The 18,316-nt window shown below is 45.6% G+C and overlaps 1 protein-coding gene across 1 annotated transcript in view; it reads right to left on the bottom strand.

Moving 5' to 3' along the window:
• Positions 1 to 18,316, bottom strand: part of NPEPPS (aminopeptidase puromycin sensitive) — a 35,642-nt gene continuing 17,326 nt past the window's right edge. The window contains exons 4-23 of the mRNA XM_071728841.1: positions 18,078 to 18,199; positions 17,063 to 17,170; positions 16,012 to 16,212; positions 15,076 to 15,172; positions 14,937 to 14,970; positions 13,401 to 13,515; positions 11,046 to 11,210; positions 10,277 to 10,381; positions 9,919 to 9,979; positions 9,040 to 9,149; positions 8,367 to 8,430; positions 7,684 to 7,823; positions 6,705 to 6,839; positions 5,056 to 5,275; positions 4,342 to 4,484; positions 4,040 to 4,096; positions 3,488 to 3,595; positions 3,071 to 3,226; positions 2,902 to 2,949; positions 1 to 435 (exon numbers count right to left, since the gene is read on the bottom strand). Coding sequence (XP_071584942.1) covers positions 283 to 435; positions 2,902 to 2,949; positions 3,071 to 3,226; positions 3,488 to 3,595; positions 4,040 to 4,096; positions 4,342 to 4,484; positions 5,056 to 5,275; positions 6,705 to 6,839; positions 7,684 to 7,823; positions 8,367 to 8,430; positions 9,040 to 9,149; positions 9,919 to 9,979; positions 10,277 to 10,381; positions 11,046 to 11,210; positions 13,401 to 13,515; positions 14,937 to 14,970; positions 15,076 to 15,172; positions 16,012 to 16,212; positions 17,063 to 17,170; positions 18,078 to 18,199 — 2,342 coding nt within the window. The 3' untranslated portion in view covers positions 1 to 282. The remainder of the gene's footprint in view (positions 436 to 2,901; positions 2,950 to 3,070; positions 3,227 to 3,487; positions 3,596 to 4,039; positions 4,097 to 4,341; positions 4,485 to 5,055; positions 5,276 to 6,704; positions 6,840 to 7,683; positions 7,824 to 8,366; positions 8,431 to 9,039; positions 9,150 to 9,918; positions 9,980 to 10,276; positions 10,382 to 11,045; positions 11,211 to 13,400; positions 13,516 to 14,936; positions 14,971 to 15,075; positions 15,173 to 16,011; positions 16,213 to 17,062; positions 17,171 to 18,077; positions 18,200 to 18,316) is intronic.

Raw genomic sequence — 18,316 nt, 5'->3', positions numbered from 1 at the left:
TCTCTCTCTTTCTCTCGTTTTTTTTTCTTTTTTTTCTGAATTGCTGATAATTTCTCAATAGAATTTAAATCTGGAGTGTGAGCAGGAACCAGTTAACTACATTCACAGTCCAATCCCCGTCGTCATCGTCTGTCGGTTCGAGAAAAAAAAAAAAACAAATAAAAAACCAAAAAAAAAAACCCAAAAAGACTCCAAATTCTTGGCAGATGACTCAGCTCTGGGCAGCTCCTCCTCCTCCTCCTCCTCCTCCTCCTCCTCTCCGCGGAGGCGGAGCCGCGGGGCTCAGGGCAGGGCTGGGGGTGCCCCCCTGTGCAGGAAGAACTGGTGGATGTTGTCAGCATCTCTCTTGAGCCAGGCCGCGTTCAGCAGGATGTTCTCACAGCACTGCTGCACCGTGCGCTCTGCAGAGGGGGCTGGGTGGCTCTCGAAGAAAGCCTGGGGGGAAAGCAAACAGAAAAAGGGTTGGGGTTTTTTCGGATTTTTTTTTTTTTTTTTTCTGGGTTTTTTTTTCATCTTTTAAGCTGCCCGCTCCCCCCAGCTGCAGGGGATGGTGCAGACTCGGGAGGGTTGTGCTCCTGACCTGGATCCAGGTGGTGCTCCCAGTGGCACAAAATCCTGGGATGTCAGGTGGGAAGGGTCATTGGGGCCAACCAGAACCACCCCAAGGATCATTTGGGCCAACCAGAACCACCCCAAGGATCATTGGGTCCAACCAGGATCACTTGGGCCAACCATGATCACCCCAAGGATCACTTGGGTCCAACCAGAACCACCTCAAGGATCATTTGGGTCCAACCCTGATCACCCCAAGGATCATTTGGGCCAACCTGAACCACCCCAAGGATCATTTGGGTCCAACCCTGATCACCCCAAGGATCATTTGGGCCAACCAGGATCACTTGGGCCAACCCTGATCACCCCAAGGACCATTTGGGTCCAACCAGAACCACCCCAAGAATCATTTGGTCCAACCCTGATCATCCCAAGGATTATTTGGTCCAACCATGACAATCCCAAGCATCATTGGGTCCAACCAGAACCACCCCAAGGATCATTTGGGCCAACCAGGATCACCCCAAGGATCATTGGGTCCAACCAGAACCACCCCAAGGATCATTGGGTCCAACCAGAACCATCCCAAGGATCACTTGGTCCAACCCTGATGATCCCAAGGATCACTTGGTCCAACCAGGATCACCCCAAGGACCATTGGGTCCAACCAGGATCACCCCAAGGATCATTGGGTCCAACCAGAACTACCCCAAGGATCATTGGGTCCAACCAGAACCGCCCCAAGGATCATTTGGTCCAACCCTGACCATCCCAAGGACCATTGGGTCCAACCAGAACCACCCCAAGGACCATTTGGGTCCAACCCTAATATTTCTGTTCATGTGGGATGTCCCAGCACTCCAAAGTGGGGGAATCCAATCCCCCCTTCCCCTGGGGCCCCACTCCAAGGTCCAATTGTCATCACAGGGCAAAAATTCCCCCCCTGTGTCCCACTGGACTCCCAGTGCCACTGAGACCTGACAGAACGTCTGCCCAACCAGTAAATCCCAGTTTGCAGAGTGGGCAGAGCAGGGCAGCTCTGGAGCAGAGCCCTGGCTCCTGCCCTGTCCTTGCTGCCCCTCAGCTCCACGGGAAGGGAAGGGGGGAATTCTGTCCCTCATGGGGAGGCAAAGGAGGAGCAGCAAACCATGTGGGTATTTCTGGAGCCTTGGAAGGAGACACCAGGGAAGCCTCGGGGCATTTTGCAGCAGCATTTGGGCATCAGGTTTCCCTCCCCAGGCCTCTTTCCAAGCTGCAGAAATGACCTCAGAGCACCAGCAGCACTCAGGAGCTTGGCTGAAGAGTCTCACATTTCTTCCTCCAGAACCAACAACATTGATCCCCTGGCTCTCAGGAGCTGCACACCAGAGCCTGCTGTGACTTTGCACTTTGCAATGGGGTAAGGGCAGGAAAAAAAGGAGGCAGAGGTGGGGGTCACCCCCCAGCAGGCTTCTCCCAGGGTTTGGTGACCCCAAGCTACACCACAAGGTGACAAGGAGAGCCAGTGCCCTTCCAAGGGCTAAAAGCTCTCTCAGGGAGTTCTCTGGGGATGTGGTTATGGTTTAGTTAGGGATGATTGTTCTGGTAAATGTTTTGGAAAGTGTTAAGGAAAAAAAAAAAAAAAGCTATGGTGCAAGATTTGCCCTGCAAAATCCCCCATGCTGCTCAATCTTCCCTGGGAAGAGATCACAAGTGATAAAAAAGCAGAGTTAGGTTTCATGGCTCAGCTGATCTTTGAAATAAGAATTCCTCCTGGGTGTTTTCCTAATGGGAGAGTACCAATCAGGGGCCATATTTTAAAATTCATTCTTCCAAGGACTCCTGTAAAAGTGTGGGCAAGGAGTAAAGAATAAAAACCCACACATTTTTAAACTGCTCCTGAGAGCAGGGCCTGCACTGCCAGGTCAGAGGGGACCCTCAGGAATGAAACCAAAATCCCCTCGAGCCACCAATTTCAAGATGGATTCTGCAAACACCTGAATCTGCCTCGTGCCCAGAGCCTCTCAGCACCCAGCACAAGTGGCCACATAAAATTTGGGAGCTATGGTGTGGAATTTATCCCATTTCTGCTCTGTTAACTCCTCCAGGAGTGCCTGGGTGCTGCTGCAGTCAGCCCCAAGGGTGCAGCCTGGTAGGAACACAGAGCTGTGTGAGCCAGTGAGGAGAATTCCACTAAAATAACCTGAAGCTGTGCAGTTTGGGGCTTGGCCAACAGTCACAAGCAGAGGCAGAGTTCAAAACCAAAAAAAAAAAAAACCCCACAGAGGAGCTCACAGCTCTCCCACCACCCAGAGCACACCCCATTTGTCAGGGGTGCAGTTAATCACTGCTTTAATTAATGTTTCTTACCTTCACTTCTGCAGCCATTTTATCATTTGCAAATCCATCCACTGTCAGCTGAAGGAAAAAAAAAAAAATAAAAATATTTCCCAAGGGTAAGTAGGTGCTTTGCAATTCAAATACAAGAGCTCAGGTTTGGTCATGAGTGCCCAGAGGCCTTGTTTACAGCTCCACATACCTTTATTAGTCTGGATATTAAGAATCCTCCTTGGTATCGATTATAAAGCTCCTCCCAGTTATCCCTTACAAATTTCCAAGCAGCTTTCCTGCCCTGCTTGCTGCCTCCAGCTACTCCCCCAATGACAGACACAGTGTCCTGGGGACGTACCTCTTCCTGAGGAGGAAAATGGAAACAAGTGTTCAAACCTTCCCCCAAAACCCAGCTCGTGGGCTTCCTCCATTTCTGCACCAAATCTGCCAATCATACTTTTTTTTTTCCCCCCCAAAAAAAAAACCCCTCAAATTGTTCATCATGCAGACCCCTCCTCCTGTGCTGGCACATGGTGACAGCTCTGTGCTCTTCACAAGTGCTGAGTGCTCTTGTCAAAAAAAGAAAGAAAAAAAAAAAAAACAGCTTTTTTCTCCAGGAACTTACTGAAAGTGCAAAGGTGAGAACTTTTTGAATCAGTTCTGGTTGAGAGATGGCTCCAAGAACTCGTTCAATTCTGTTCTTCTCCTCCTGCATGTCTGCTTGCTTGTGAAGCTTCAAAGGCAAAGTGAAAAAAAAAAACAAAAAACACTCAGTGCATGGCATTAAAAGCCAAGTTCTTACCTAGCACTGACTCTGGAGTTCTCTTCCAGCCTAAGAGGTGACAAATTGAGGCTGTTCAGGACTCATCCTGCACCCTGGCCCCCATTCCATGCCCATCAGCACCACAATAAACTGCTCCTCACCACTCTTTAACAAGGCCAAGCAGGACTGTGCCTCCCAGCCATGAAAAATCATCTCAAAATAAAGCTGCAGCATCCACTAGGTGGCAATTTCACACCACACAGACACCAAGGAACACCAGTGTGAGGCCTGGGTGTCCTCAGCAGCTGTGAAACACTGGGTTGAGCTCTGTGCAGCTCAGAGGATCCTGGAGGGGGGAATATTTATTTAGCTTTTCATGGAACAAACTGGCAGGGTGAACAAGTGTGCACTCACCTTCAGCATAGTGTCTAAAGTAGTACTGTCTCCATGCTTTAAAACAGTTACATACACCTAAGAGAGAGCATAAACAAGGAAAGTCCTTTAAAAAAAAAAAAAAAACCCTCATTTTTTAGAAATACAATCAATTTCTACAAATCTGGGGCAGGCTTCAGGCAGATGAGACCCCACCAATCCCTCCTATGTTTTCAAGACTGGATTTTCAGGATCCATCAACTCCTCTAATTGTGAGCTCAGGGCACCCAGTGCCAGGTGAGTAGGGACAGTTTTTTTGGGAACCAAAATGTACAAAAACCTACAGGACTCCTCAGATCAGCTGACAGCACATGTTTTCCTTCCACATGATCCTTAAATCGGCGTCGGGCTTCTTCTAATGTTGCCTTGTGCCCAGCTTTTCCTAGTTTGCCCAAGACCAGACCTCTCAGAAGGGCATCTAGATGACCTATTGGGTGAGCAGGAGGAAAAAAAAGCAAATTAAAATATTTGGAGACACAGTTCAGACACTAAATTAAGTGTTCTTCCACCTGCAGAGCTGTGTAACAATCCCTCCAGATGTGTGAAGGAGAAACCAGGCCACTTCTCACTGGTGCCAAGGGGAGAATAAATGTATTTTTTTACAGCAAGAGGGGCAGGAGAAGATTGCAGCCCAGACACAACAGGCTGGGCCTGTAACCTGAGCTAAATCAGTAATATTAAACCATTTGTGTCTGCAGGAGGGCTGAGCAGGCCAAGCCAACATGCAGGTCCCTGGCTTCCCATCCTCCTCAGATCCCTGCAGTCCAACAGATGCCAAGCTAAAGCAGAGAACTTTTATCAGTCAGTGACCAGGTAGGGAAAAGTTTCACCAGTTTAACTTCTGCCTGATAACACAGAGTTATTTGTGGCTTTTGTGCTAGTCTGGTTTTAAGGATAAAAGCCACCCCTGAAGGCCTTCTTGGGGCTCCTCTCCCCTTCCCCAATATCTCCGTGAGTTTTTAACACAAGTTTCCCCAAAACCAGCAGAAGTTTCCTACCCTCTCCAGGTTTGGGGTCCCATCCCAGTCTCTCCCCTATGGGTGAAAAGACATCTTTCACGAAGCCCTGGATTTCCTCATAGAAGTCTGTGTGGGACAAGAGAGTTGAGAGAATTCCCAGGTTACAGCTGAGGTCGCTCCACACAGTATAATTGGGCTCATTCACAAAAGCTTCCATGACTTTTAGAACCTCTACAGTGCTAATGATTCCAGCTCGGGCCTGGGAGAGGAAAAGACACAGATTAATCTTACTTCCAAACCAGAATTAAGATGTTTCAAGAGCTCATCACATTCTTTTTACAGTCTCCCCCACTTTGCACAGACTGCAGAGATACTCTTTTTTTTTTTTTCTTTTTTTTTTTTTCTCTGGGGTTTAACAGGAGCTGCAGCACCTCAGCTGCTCACAGCACACAAGGCTTTTTACACACAGAAAAGCACTTTACAAGGAGGCAGCTATTTAGAAGCACATTTTGCAAACAAGAAACAAGACAAGGGGATTAAGTGACTCCACAAAACTGCAACAACGCCAGCAAGGAAACAGAAAAAAAACCAAAAAAAAAAAACCCCAAACCAAACAACAGAACACCCCCAACCAGAGTTATTCTCAGGCAGATACGACCCCCACCAAAATCTTACTTTGACTAAAAACTGATTTAGAGGATTTCATTTTTGCTCCTCATTAAACTGAGAGGGTAAAACTGCAGAAGGCATTTTTGCTTCCCCTGAATTAGTACAAGAAGCGCTGCTGCCTCTCCCCCTCTGCCAGGGAAATCTCATTTAACTGCTCCACAGGAAAACATTTCCATGCTTACTGCAGTCCATAATACCTACAGAAGGTATCTCCAACCAGATTGCTCAGATTTTTGTTAATCTGGAGCCAGACCAGTAATTTATGGTACTGGAAAAGAGGTGAAGATCAATTTTTATTATCTAAGCTCTGGTCACCTATGATAAAAACATGAAAAAAACTGAAACCAAACCAGGAGTCTCACACAATGTTCCTCCCTCTGTTATTTGCTCAACTTTTTTGTCACAATCTTGCAATATTTGGGAAATGACTCAGGCTACACTTTCAAAACCCCTCCAGCTAAGCCTTACAAGCTTTGAAGCTGGAGGCAGGGTATCAAACCCACATTTTTTTCCAGTTTCCATGCATTTGGTGACTGTCAAGAGTAAGAAAACACAACCTGAAACACAGAGTGCAGGGTCTGACTGTTCAGAGGTAGCAACACCTGCTTTGGGGGTAATACTTTGGTTTTTAAATATTAAGGATCCCCATCAGCCTCCTCTTCAAGGAGAGGTCACTTTTAACAAGCCCAATAAATAAAGCACATTGTGCTGACAGTGTCTGATGAGGGGATCATGAAAATATCCTTATTTGGATGGGTTAAAAGCAAGCAAGCTCTCAAAACCCCTGATTCTGTAAGGAAACCTCTAGTACAATGCAGAGGCTGTCACAGACAGCCTGATTCCACTGCCTTTGGGTCTTAAAATACAAGTTAGAACTTGCCCAGCTCATTAAAAGCTGGATTTATGCAGTGACCCCAAAGGCACTTTGCCTCCAGAAACTGAGACTGACTCTTCAGACCCCAATTTCTGCAGGTACTGGAGCTCTGACTAAAAAAACAGAATAGCAAAGGGTTGCTTACCAGAGAGAAAAGATCATTCTGCAGGCCCAGCCTGTCCACAGGGGGTAGGGAAAGGTCTTTGATGGCTGGTATCAAACTCTCCAGCATCTCAGGGCTATACTGAGTCCGATAAAACCCTACTGTTCCCAGGTTGAGCTGAAAAGGACCAAGAGAGTAAAAAAAATTAAAAGTAAGAAGCAAAGAAAGAAGTGGTTTTATTTATTCTTGAGCCACTAGGAATTTCTGGAAGCATCAGCAGCTCCCAGGTCAGTCACATTTAAAGAAAACAACAAAAAAAAACCAAATTATAAGGGAGAAAGAGTTCAGGTTTCAGGCAGGAAATGCTCACAAAGAGGTACAGAAGACAAAGGTGGCATTAAAAAAAAAAAAAAAAGAAAAAAAAAAAAGAATTAAAATTAGAAGCAAGGAGAGAAGAGAAATGCCCAGGGGTAGCTGAAGTAATGCCCTGGGAAGAGAAAAGGGAGACTCAGGGGTTAGGATTTGATTCTCTCCTGCTCCACTCCAACCCCACAGCCCCTTGCTGGCCACACATTTTTAATTCAGTTTAATTCACCCCAGCAGTGAACTTTTTTTCACTTGCAGATCTGTACTTGTCTGGCAAGAGCTTGCAGAAAACCTTCACACTGATGAAAGATCCACAGGATTATTTTTGCTCAAGATGGACTTGAACTAAACCGTGGTTGCCATGGGATACCAAAAAAGCCACCACACTTCAACTCAGAAGCTGCCTCTGATTTCACTGCTCTTTTGGGCTTGGACTCCCAAAACACTGAAGTTTGCATTGTCTGGGCCACTCCTGGGAGGCACTGGGCTACACTGAGGCTGCAGAGAGGAGCCAGCACCCAACAGCAGCCCAGAGGGGCCCCTTCCATGAGAAATACAAAACTACAAAGGGGAAAAAAACCCAAGAAAAGAGAAAATTGCAAGGTAAGATTACAGCAACAATCAGACTTCTTCCCAGGAATTATTCCCAACTCACCTTCACCCACTGCTCTGGTTTGACATCTTTCAAAACCAAGGTGAGCTCTGGTTTGTCCATCAGTATTTGCATTTTGGCACGGGTAGGGTCATCACTTGTACAAATACTTATGGGGACCATCCACATGGGGAAATCCTCCCCTAAAAGAATAAAAAAAGGAAGGAAAAAAGTCTGCACACACCACAGAGGAACTCTGCCTGATGTTTCAACAAGTTTCAGCAGCAGTTTAAGCAAGGCTACTTATAGGTGCCTCTAAAAAGGCCTAATTCAGCCCAAAGGGAGAGGGCAGTGCTAGGGTTAAAACCCAGGAATTTCTAAATGACCTTTCAGGCCAAACAGCTGAATTCCTGTAAGCATGGAAGATGGCTGGAAACAGTGTCCTAAGACAGAGCTGGCATTTTTATTTCAGCACTACTACAAACCCAGCAGCTTGCAGAGCTCTTCAGATGCAGCCCTGGCCTGGAGCAGGACAAGAGAAGAATCTCAGAAAAAAAACCAAAGTCTGGGGATGAATTCTGCCCCTCCATGCCAAGGCATGGAACCCACACATGAGAGTGTTCAGCCTTAGAGTTTTCTAAAGTTTTAGCAAATAATTGAACAGGCAGAGCCTGCTCCAAACTGCTGCTATGGCATGGAAATAAGGGAATAAGGGACTCTGCTCCTGCTCTGAGCACCCATCTTACCAGTATATGGTCCACTGGCACAGAATTTCTTCTGGACTAACTTCAACACTTTGTCATCTTCTTGCTGAGGGAAAAAATAATAATAAAAAGAGAGAAAGGGATTACCAGAGCACCTCAGCTGCTGTGTATCTATCACTGCTTTCATGTGCCTGCTGTCAAACACAGCAAGCTGTATTCCCCTCCAGGAAAAGGGGAATCATCCCAGAGCAGCCAGCACTCATACTGTTAAAACACACATGGCCTCTTTCTCTTGAATTTGCTGCCAGACTTCAGCTTCCAGGCAGTAAAACTCACTCACCCTGCAATCTTGTAGAATAAGCACAATTGAACTGGAGTGAGAAGGGAAACGTGTGGCAAGGGAAGCAAAGTCAGAGCCTCCCTCCCTCCCTCCCACCAACACAAAGAGCAAATGGGCTCTGTCAGCAAACTCCCAGCACGTGATGCAGAGACCTTGTGGAATAATTCCCTCTGCTTTGCTCTGGGTTCCTCCAGAGAGCTGCACTTCCCCTTCCCTTCAGAAAGGGACCTGTCACCAGCCACAGCAGCCCCTGTTCTGCCTCCTGATCAAAGGGAATTTTTTATATCACTGGATACAACTGAACTTCATCTGCAAACACAGTTCGAGGCAGAACTTTTGATCTGAAGTGCTGAAAAACCACACAGCCATATTTACCTGTTCAGCTTCCACATAAATGAGAGGAAACCCCATTTGTTTGGTCCATGTGTTCATCACAGCAGCAATAGGTTTACCACTAGCTTTTTCCAGGCTGTCCCAAAGGTCCTCTGCAGAAGAAAAGCCTGACTAAGGACTCCCAGAGTCCTGACATGCCAGACACTACTAAAGACACTCTGGGGGCAGGGTGAGAGGCTGGGTTAATATTTCCCTTTGCCCTTTCTCTTTTGGGGTGAGTTTGTATCAAATTGGAACAGATGACAGGCAAGAGGGAAGGGTTTAAACCACTGATGGGGAAGACAGGGGAGGAGAAAGCTTCTTAACTACTAAAAAGAAAATGCAGTCAATACACAATTGTGATAAAGTGTAATAAAAATGGGCATTAAATATTCAAAGTGATAAATAAAAGAATCTTTTCCTTAAGTTGTTTTATCTATTATACCAAAAGAGCTGAGGGAACAGAGACAGGTTTGGGCTGATAGAGCACAAGGCTCCACATTTCTGCCTGATGCACAAAAATGAGTTAAGCAAAGATGTCAGAGAAGACTTTGAACTGTTGAATCACACAGGCAATCAATACTGCAAAAGGCTTCAGGGCAAACCAGTGTGCCCTGTTTCTGAATTAGATCACCAGGCAGCTGTGGTTACCAACAGGAACACAGCCCTGCCAGGTTACCTCAGCCACAGAGAAACCCTAAGAAAATCCTGAATTCTGGCAGTGCAGGGAACACCTTGTATGAAGCTGGACACAAGGTCATTATTTCCTTGCATTTCAGTTCTTGGGTGGAGAAAGCAGCTGTTTAAGAATCCAACCCTTCAGCAGTAAAACCTGTGCCTCCAGGAATCACTTTCCTACAGCACATAACAACCACCAGTTACCTGTAGCTGCATTCTTCTGCTGGAACTTTGTTAAATACAAATTCATTCCTTTCCGGAAGTCCTGGGAACACAGAATGAGGATGAAATGGCACCAAAATCCCTCCAACCCTCCTCTGCACTCCACTTGTATTCAAGACTTGGCCAAGGAATCTTAGGATCACCATGTACCCCTCTAACTCCTTCCACATTTTCCCCACTATCTTATTTTTCCCAGTCAATTTCAAATAGACCCCCAGTACAAACTGGAGGGAAGTTTCCAAAATAAAGAATACACTGATTTTTTTTTTTTTTTAAAGGGATTTAACTATAAAAAATACTTGACAATCTACATTTGGCTTTTTAACACCAATCTTTTTACCTCATCACCAATGTAGTCGTGCAGCATTCGGATTACAGATGCTCCCTTGCTGTAAGAAATGGCATCAAATATTTCATCCACTTCAGAGGGATGGCCAACACTAACCTGTGGGAACAGGATAATCAGCAGTGAGAACAATTTTATCTGCCATAAAATACTCTGATTTTCCTTGCTCCAGTGTTTAAGGAGCTGACTTTTCTCCCTGAAGGAAGCACATGAATATCCATCACTAAATGGACAATGTGGACAAAGCTCAGCCCCCAATCAATTCAACTTATTCCCCTTGGGTGGTTTATAGGTTAAATACCCCCTAATTTGGGTTTGGGTATTGAATCAAATGGACTTGGGGATGCTGCTTCAGTCCTTGGGGTAAAGATACACCCAAACACCAAAAAAAAAAAAACAACCCACAGTGGAAACTTTAGTTCTGGGACAGTGAGCAGTGCTCAGGAGATGTTAAGTCAGGAGATGTTAAACCATCTCCTGACATCTGCTGCATCCAGCACTTCCTAAGCCACCTGAACACTGCCCACAGGGATCTCTAGGAATTACAAGGGGATTTTCTTCCAGCCCAACTCCCAGTTTTGCTGTAACTGAGCTCACTGCTGCCTTCTCCTCATCACTCAACCACTGCCTTGTGTCCAGAGCAGCAAACCCAGCTTGATCTCCATTATTTCAAGTTCTTTCCTCCTCTTAACAGGCCCAAAAAGCTCACAGCCAGCTGACAGGAGGAAAAGGGAAGACAAACAATAGCAAAGACAGAGCTTACCTCAATGGGATGGCTGTTGTCTAAGGCATCAAGCTCTTGAGCTCGTGTGTAATCAGCAGAAACAAACTGAGTCCAGATATCATACTCTGGGAAGCAGTGATCCACACACAGGTACTCAATCCAGGAAGCAAATCCTTCATTCAGCCAGAGGTGGGTCCACCATTCCTGGAAAGATAAGACAACAGAATAAAGAACAAAATTCCAAGAGTTTCATAGAACCAACAAGAAGTTTCCAGCAATGATAAGAAGCTGTTCATGGTCAGTTCAGTACAACTTGGAGACACTAATCATATTTTTAAGCACAAATTCCTCTCTCTAGAGAAGTCATTGACCCAAGAAGTGTCCTCAAGGCTCAGTTGTGCAGCAGAACTGTGGGCAGCAGTGTCAGTGTCTTTAACAGCAGCAGCTGCAGAAGAGTGATTTTGTTTGGGGTTGTTTGCTTTCTTACTTAAAGGAGGAAAATCTGGAATCTGAGGAAATGTTCTGGACTATGGGGACCTGAAATCTAGGAAACAGCTAAAAGTTTGTTCCTCACCACCCAAAGGTGCTTGTTTTAAGACCAGAATGCTACACTGGCTTCCTAAAAGTCTTCCCTTCATTTCTGAGATTTAACTGAAGTAGGTGAGATCAGGAAGCAAGCTATGGATACTGAGGAAGAAAACACCCTTTTCCAGAACTCCACTTCCCAACTATTCTTTAAATGGGAATGGGAATCCAGGCCCTTGAGAGGAAGAAACTGCAAAGGATGCAGAACCAGCCCAGTTAAGCTGCTCCAGCAAGCACTGCTGCTACCATGAATGAAACATCTACCCTGGGGAGGGTGGCAGCTCAGGAGGGAAAGCTGTCCCTGAACCAGACAGATCAGCCCTGCTTTATTTTTAGAGTCCAGACCTTCCTTTTTTCATTTGTATTTCTGGTTGCATCTGTTCTCAAGACCAGGTTCCAACACACACACATTGGTGCCACAGGATTAATGCAACTGTGAAGGAGATTCTTGGGCAATTAGGAGGCACTTCTAAACTTTTTCCCCTCCTTGTTTTTTTTCCTGATTTGTTTTGGTTTTTTTCCCTCACAAATCTGTTTCTTCCCCTGGAATTGTTCTGATTTTATTTATCTTCACTATGGAAGAACTGGCATGCTGTGCTGGCCACTAAGATCTGGTGCTGGCTACTAAGATCTGGTGCTGGCCACTAAGATCTGGTGCTGGCCACTAAGATCTGGTGCTGGCCACTAAGATCTGGTGCTGGCCACTAAGATCTGGTGCTGGCCACTAAGATCTGGTGCTGGCCACTAAGATCTGGTGCTGGCAAGCTCCAGGAGTGATGCTCCTGAGCCTCTCTGCTGTGCTGTGAGCACCTCAGACAAGTGTGGGGAAAAAAATCTGGGAATTAAGAAGCCTGGAATGTCTTCATCTTGCACAGCTGCATCACAGAGCAGCAAGGGAAAATTTTGGAAGACCTAGAACTTCAACCAGGGAAATAAAAAGCTGATCCAAGACATTTTAGAGATTCTTGTGAATTATATTGTCTCTCAAACTCACTGCCACAGCTCTCAGTGGTCAGAAGGACCAGGAATGGTTTGGGGGTCACTACTGTCTCCTGTCACACAGTGCTGGCTCCCCTTGCTTCCAGCTGCACAAATCTACTAAAAGCTACAAATATATCACTTTATTATTACTTTTCCACTCAAATATTGTGTTGCTTTCCTGCCTGTGCTACCACCAAGAGGAATGGGCACAGCTGGTTAGATTTCAAGAGGCACAGCACTGTGGAAAGCTTTTAAAACCTCTGTTATAAGGACTATTTACCCTCAGGTTTGTCTCACACCTCATCATGGGAGCCTAAAAGCCAGAAAAATGCAGATCTGGGGCTCCAGAAGCTATGGTTTTATTACCACACCAGCTTCTTCCAACACAAGAAACTTCCTAACCTGTGAAACACTTGGATTCAAGCACCTGTTTGCAGGGTTTTGGGGAAAGGAATGTCAGATCTAATCATCAGAGTAAGCTGAAGCTCTGAGAGACCCAGGCTCCAGTTTTCAGCACTAAATGGAATTTTATTTATAGATTTCAGACTTGCTGCCTCAGATATGCTCTTATTCCCACCAAAATGACTTAAACATCAAACCATTCAGACAGCTCCCTCCCCATATATCCAAAGTCATTCCTTTGAGTTACTGCTGGGCAACTCCTCAGTTGCTGCACTGGAAGGAGAAAGTGGTAAAATAAAGCACTATTTTACAAATATTTATTATTATTTTAAAGCTAGCATGCCTGCCATTAAGGGGCACTTAACCACACACAGGATATGAAGCACATGCCAAAGAAAACTAGAAGAACTGGAGCTGGTTAGATACCATAGTCACAAGGTTTCCAAACCACTGGTGAGCAAGTTCATGTCCCACAACCAGAGCAACCCACTGGCGAGATGAGGAACAGGAATTTTTGGGGTCAATGAGCAATGCAGTCTCCCTGTATTCAAAAGAGAAAGAGAACTGAGCAGAGTGGGACAGGCCCAGGGAACAAAAAAAAAACACAATCAAAAGTAGGTTCAATTACCTAAGCAAGCTACAGAGTGATCAGAACCACTGAAAAAAAAAAAAAAAAACCCAAAAGCTATTTTGGTGTAGAAATGGAATTATTTTGTTAAGTTCCACAGCTGTTGGGATGCTTTGGAGCAATTAATTCCTTATGGCATGCAAGAAGACAAGTGCAAAAAAACCCAGGCAGGAATGAGAAAAGTTCCTCCTTTGTTTCTAAGAGAGCTCACCTAGAGGATCTACCAACCCCCACAGGAATTCTGCCTCCTCCAAGTGCACAGCAGCTGTGTCACCCCCAGATTTCCACACCAGTGTCCCCCCAGGGCACACACAAACACACTCAGGACTTAGTGGGTCAGCCAGAAAAGGATTTCTGGGCTGCTGCAGCTCAAAGGGGAAAAACCTGCCTCAAAAGAGAGCTGGTGCCAACCTTCTGTCCCCAGAGGGATAAAGCAAGTGTGCCAAAGTCACCTAAGGGGGCAGGGGGGAAAGTAACAGCACAATTAAAGGCTTCCAAAAATTCTACTCATCCAGGACACTTTTGTTTTTTTTTTTTCCCCCCCAGACAGGGAGTAAAATATCAAATTTCATCAGAATTGCAATAAGCAGATAAGGAATTTTAAACCTGGGCTCAAATTTCCATTTTGATTTATGTCCTGGTTTGAGCCATTTCTGGTAATTTTACTTTACAACTAAGTCTAAGTCTCTTCTATGTAATTTTTTTTAAGGCCAAATGAAAAGTTTAGCTGAGGAAATTCAAAGTATTTCAGGATTTGAAATCCAAAGCTTACAAGATCAATGCTGTACAAAATGAAGGAAAATCATTCTGACAGTGGGCACAGATAATAATAATTAATAGTAATAATAATCAAGCAAAAGTACAAAAGCTTGATCAGATGAACAAAAACAAAACAAAAAAAAAAACTGAAAAGGAAGGCAAGTTAATATTTTGGATTTGCTCATATCCACATGGTTATTCTGTGGTTGCTAAATTTACTAAACTTGCCTAGGAGGTAAAATAAGAAACTCTTCCAGCTGTGTCAGTAAATATGTAACTTTTACAGGGGAGGGAAGAGGCCAAGAAAGTTCTCCTGCAGAACAGGCAGTGCTGCCAGACACTTGAAAATCTCCCACCCTTGGACAGAAGCTCTAAGAGCTGATTCTTGGCTCCCTAAGATCAGAGCACAGAGCTGCTGCAGGAGTTAAAATGATCCAAACTGAAGCAAGAGTGGGAGGTATTTACTCAGTCTCAGTTGGGATGATCCCCAAGAATTACAGCTCCCTAAAACTAATCCAATTACTTCCAAGAATTAGTGAACAAAGAGGGGGAAAGACAGGATTTTAACAGCATACCTATAAGTAACAAGGCCCCAGTTCTCCATGGCACCTTTATAAAATAAATACAAAGGTTTATTGATATGGATACACACCTCTTCCTAAACATTTCAAATTCAAATCAACTACAGTTCATCAATAAAGTGAGTTACTTTACCAGCAGCAAAGTCTGCAATAGCTATGAGATCAATTTTAGGAAGAGGGTAAGGAACATTGAAGTAGTCCTTATAAAAAGGCAGAGTTTTAGCAGCAACCTGGAAGAAACAAGAGGAGAAAAGTTAACGTGGAACTATGAGTAAAAACTTGACTTTTTATGACTGCAAGCAGCCTCAGCCAGCAGCACAGCCAAGATTTCCTCCAGAAGCCCCATTTCCAGCTCCCAGAGCACAAAGCTTTGGAAAACTCCCATCCCCTTTTTTCCTCCCAGGCTGTAGCCCCCCCCTCCCCTTCAGTGCTTCCCAAGGCTGCACCCCCAAACCAGAGCTGACCCAAACCAAACCAAACCATCCATTTCCATCATCACAGACATCAAACCCAGACTCTCCAAGCCAAAAAAAACCCCAAACCAAATGCTCAGGGGCTGGGGAGAGGGTAAAAAAAAAGGGAGAAGGGGGAGAAGGGGGAGAAAGGGGAGAAAGGGGAGAAAGGGGAGAAAGGGGAGAAAGGGGAGAAAGGGGAGAAAGGGGAGAAAGGGGAGAAAGGGGAGAAAGGGGAGAAAGGGGAGAAAGGGGAGAAAGGGGAGAAAGGGGAGAAAGGGGAGAAAGGGGAGAAAGGGGAGAAAGGGGAGAAAGGGGAGAAAGGGGAGAAAGGGGAGAAAGGGGAGAAAGGGGAGAAAGGGGAGAAAGGGGAGAAAGGGGAGAAAGGGGAGAAAGGGGAGAAAGGGGAGAAAGGGGAGAAAGGGGAGAAAGGGGAGAAAGGGGAGAAAGGGGAGAAAGGGGAGAAAGGGGAGAAAGGGGAGAAAGGGGAGAAAGGGGAGAAAGGGGAGAAAGGGGAGAAAGGGGAGAAAGGGGAGAAAGGGGAGAAAGGGGAGAAAGGGGAGAAAGGGGAGAAAGGGGAGAAAGGGGAGAAAGGGGAGAAAGGGGAGCACATTTACCTCTAATGCAAACTTTCCTTGCTCTGCTTTGCCCACAGGAGTGTAAACCCTCACCAGGACCCCGTCGAGGGACCTGGCCTCCACAAAGTCATACTCCCCCACCACGAAGGCCACCAGGTAGGTGGACATGGTGGGGGTCCTGGCAAACTTCACCTCCACCAGGTTCTCATCGTCCGGGTAGGGCCGGCGGTCCAGGACGTTCTTCCGGCAGGAAAGGGAAGGGGGGTGATTCCATGGGAGTGAAACTGCCCCCCACAACACCCTGAGCAACCCTCCCATCACTGACTCACTGCAGGGTTTCCCAGGAAAGGGCTGAGATTTGGGAATTCAGCCCCCCAGAAAATTATCCCCCCTCCTAACTAAAGATGCCCCCTAACCCAGGGCTGCCAAGGAGGCAGCAGATTCCTCCAGGGAATTCCACCCCCATCCCAAAAAGGCATCAGGATTTCACTTTCAGTTCTGAAACAGAAACCACGTGCTCAGACCTCAGAGGAACCTGGGAGTAAAGAATTTTGGCTTCCAGCTGAGCTGCTCTTCCCCAGCAAGGTGCTGTACAAAGGCTGGCACCATTTTAGAGTGAAAACCTGAAATTCCCCACTTCTATTTGGGACTGAGGTAACTTCTGCTTGCACATCACACCCCAGTTCTGCTTAAAATCCTCCAGGGCAGAAAACACTTCTTAACTCAGGTGCTACATCTGCTTAGGTAGCTCTTGCAGCTACATAAACATTAAAAGACTTTTTTTTTTTTATTTCCCAGTCACTCTGAATCAAGCAGCATGTAGCATGACATATGCTAAGGCTGTTTGATTTTTTGTAATAAACACCACTGTGGTTTGTACAACCCCTTTAGGTTTTGTGCTAGCATCTGACATCCCAATAAAATCTTTTTAATCCTCCCCTCAATTTAGAGCTGCTTAGTAATAGCCAGCAAGAGAGCCCATACTCCTAATTCTGCCTGTTGCCAAGACACACTAATAACTACCAAATTATCAGCTGGCATTGTTACAGTTTTATTTAAAACACTGTTTACTTCCCCAGCAAGAACTTACCATATTTGACAGAGCTACTCTGTCTTTAGGAACCACCAAAGAGATATCAAATGTTGCTTTAATAGCAGGCTCATCCCAGCAAGGGAAAGCTCTGCGAGCATCAGTAGCCTGGAGGAAGGAAGATCATTAAATAAATCAATCACAGGAGATGGTGGCAACAGAACACCCAAAAATTCAGCATATTTTGGAGGCAAGAGGTTGGGATCAGTGCTGGCTGGTCACTGGCACTCTTGACCTCTGCATTAGAGCCATTTTATTCTCACAGCAGTAACTTATTTCCCTCTGGGTTTTAAAAAAGCTGGGGCTGAAAAGCACTCTGTGCTCTGATGGAATTCTACAGGGTGAGGAAAATCCAGCAGAGTCATGAGAGGAGCAAAGCTCAGTCATGTGGACACAGGGAGGGCACCCAGGCATTCAGAGACCATGCACACAAGACCACCCCTTTATATTCTGTCACCAGACTGCACCCAAGAAATGTTCTATCTGTATGAGGGAAGTACTCCCAGTTTTTATGTAACCAGATAACTGTGAAATTACAATATGGTACAAAATTCTGTCATTATGTCCAGGGTTTACATAATACTTGAGACAGTATCTGGCTCACAGTCTGGGTGGCAAGGTCCTAAAATAAAGGCAGTGGCCTATTAAAAAAAAAAAGGAATATACTTCAAAAAGGGGTTATACAGAGGTATTTGTCCACATCTAAATAAACAGCTGTTCTTCAACATTGCAGCTATTGTGTACATGTACACACCAGCATGGTCCTTGGCTGGGAAATTTGCCAAATTCAGTTTTAGTGGCAGCACCAAGGCTGCTTTTGGTATCACCCATCCACACAAGGAGCAAAAAAAAAAAAAAAAAAAAAAAAAAAAAAAAAAAAGAAAAATACAAGATACAGCCTCCTGAAAGTTACCCAGAGGAGGGAGCTAAAGCTGGGAAATTGCCTTTCCTTCTCCTGAGCATAAATCCCATGCTGAGAATGCTAATCCCTGAGAACCAGCCCCCCATGCCATACCTCAAACTGAGTGACAGCAGCATATCTGGTGTCTCCTGTGGGGGTGGTGTATTTGCTGCGGTAGAACCCCTTCATTTTGTCATTCAGCTCCCCCACAAAGTCTATCTTCAGTGACCCTGTCCCTGCAACACAAACAGAGGGGACATTCTGATTTGCATGCACCAAACACAACATTTTTTTGGTCCAAGCCAGGCTCCTCCTCTGGCTCTGCACCTTCTGAACAGAGATGTCCCCTCAGT

Source organism: Heliangelus exortis, chromosome 29 (assembly GCF_036169615.1).
Source record: "Heliangelus exortis chromosome 29, bHelExo1.hap1, whole genome shotgun sequence".
Classification (NCBI taxonomy): Eukaryota; Metazoa; Chordata; class Aves; order Apodiformes; family Trochilidae; genus Heliangelus; species Heliangelus exortis.
Note: the sequence above shows the minus strand (reverse complement) of the source record. Positions and strands in the feature narration are given on the sequence as shown.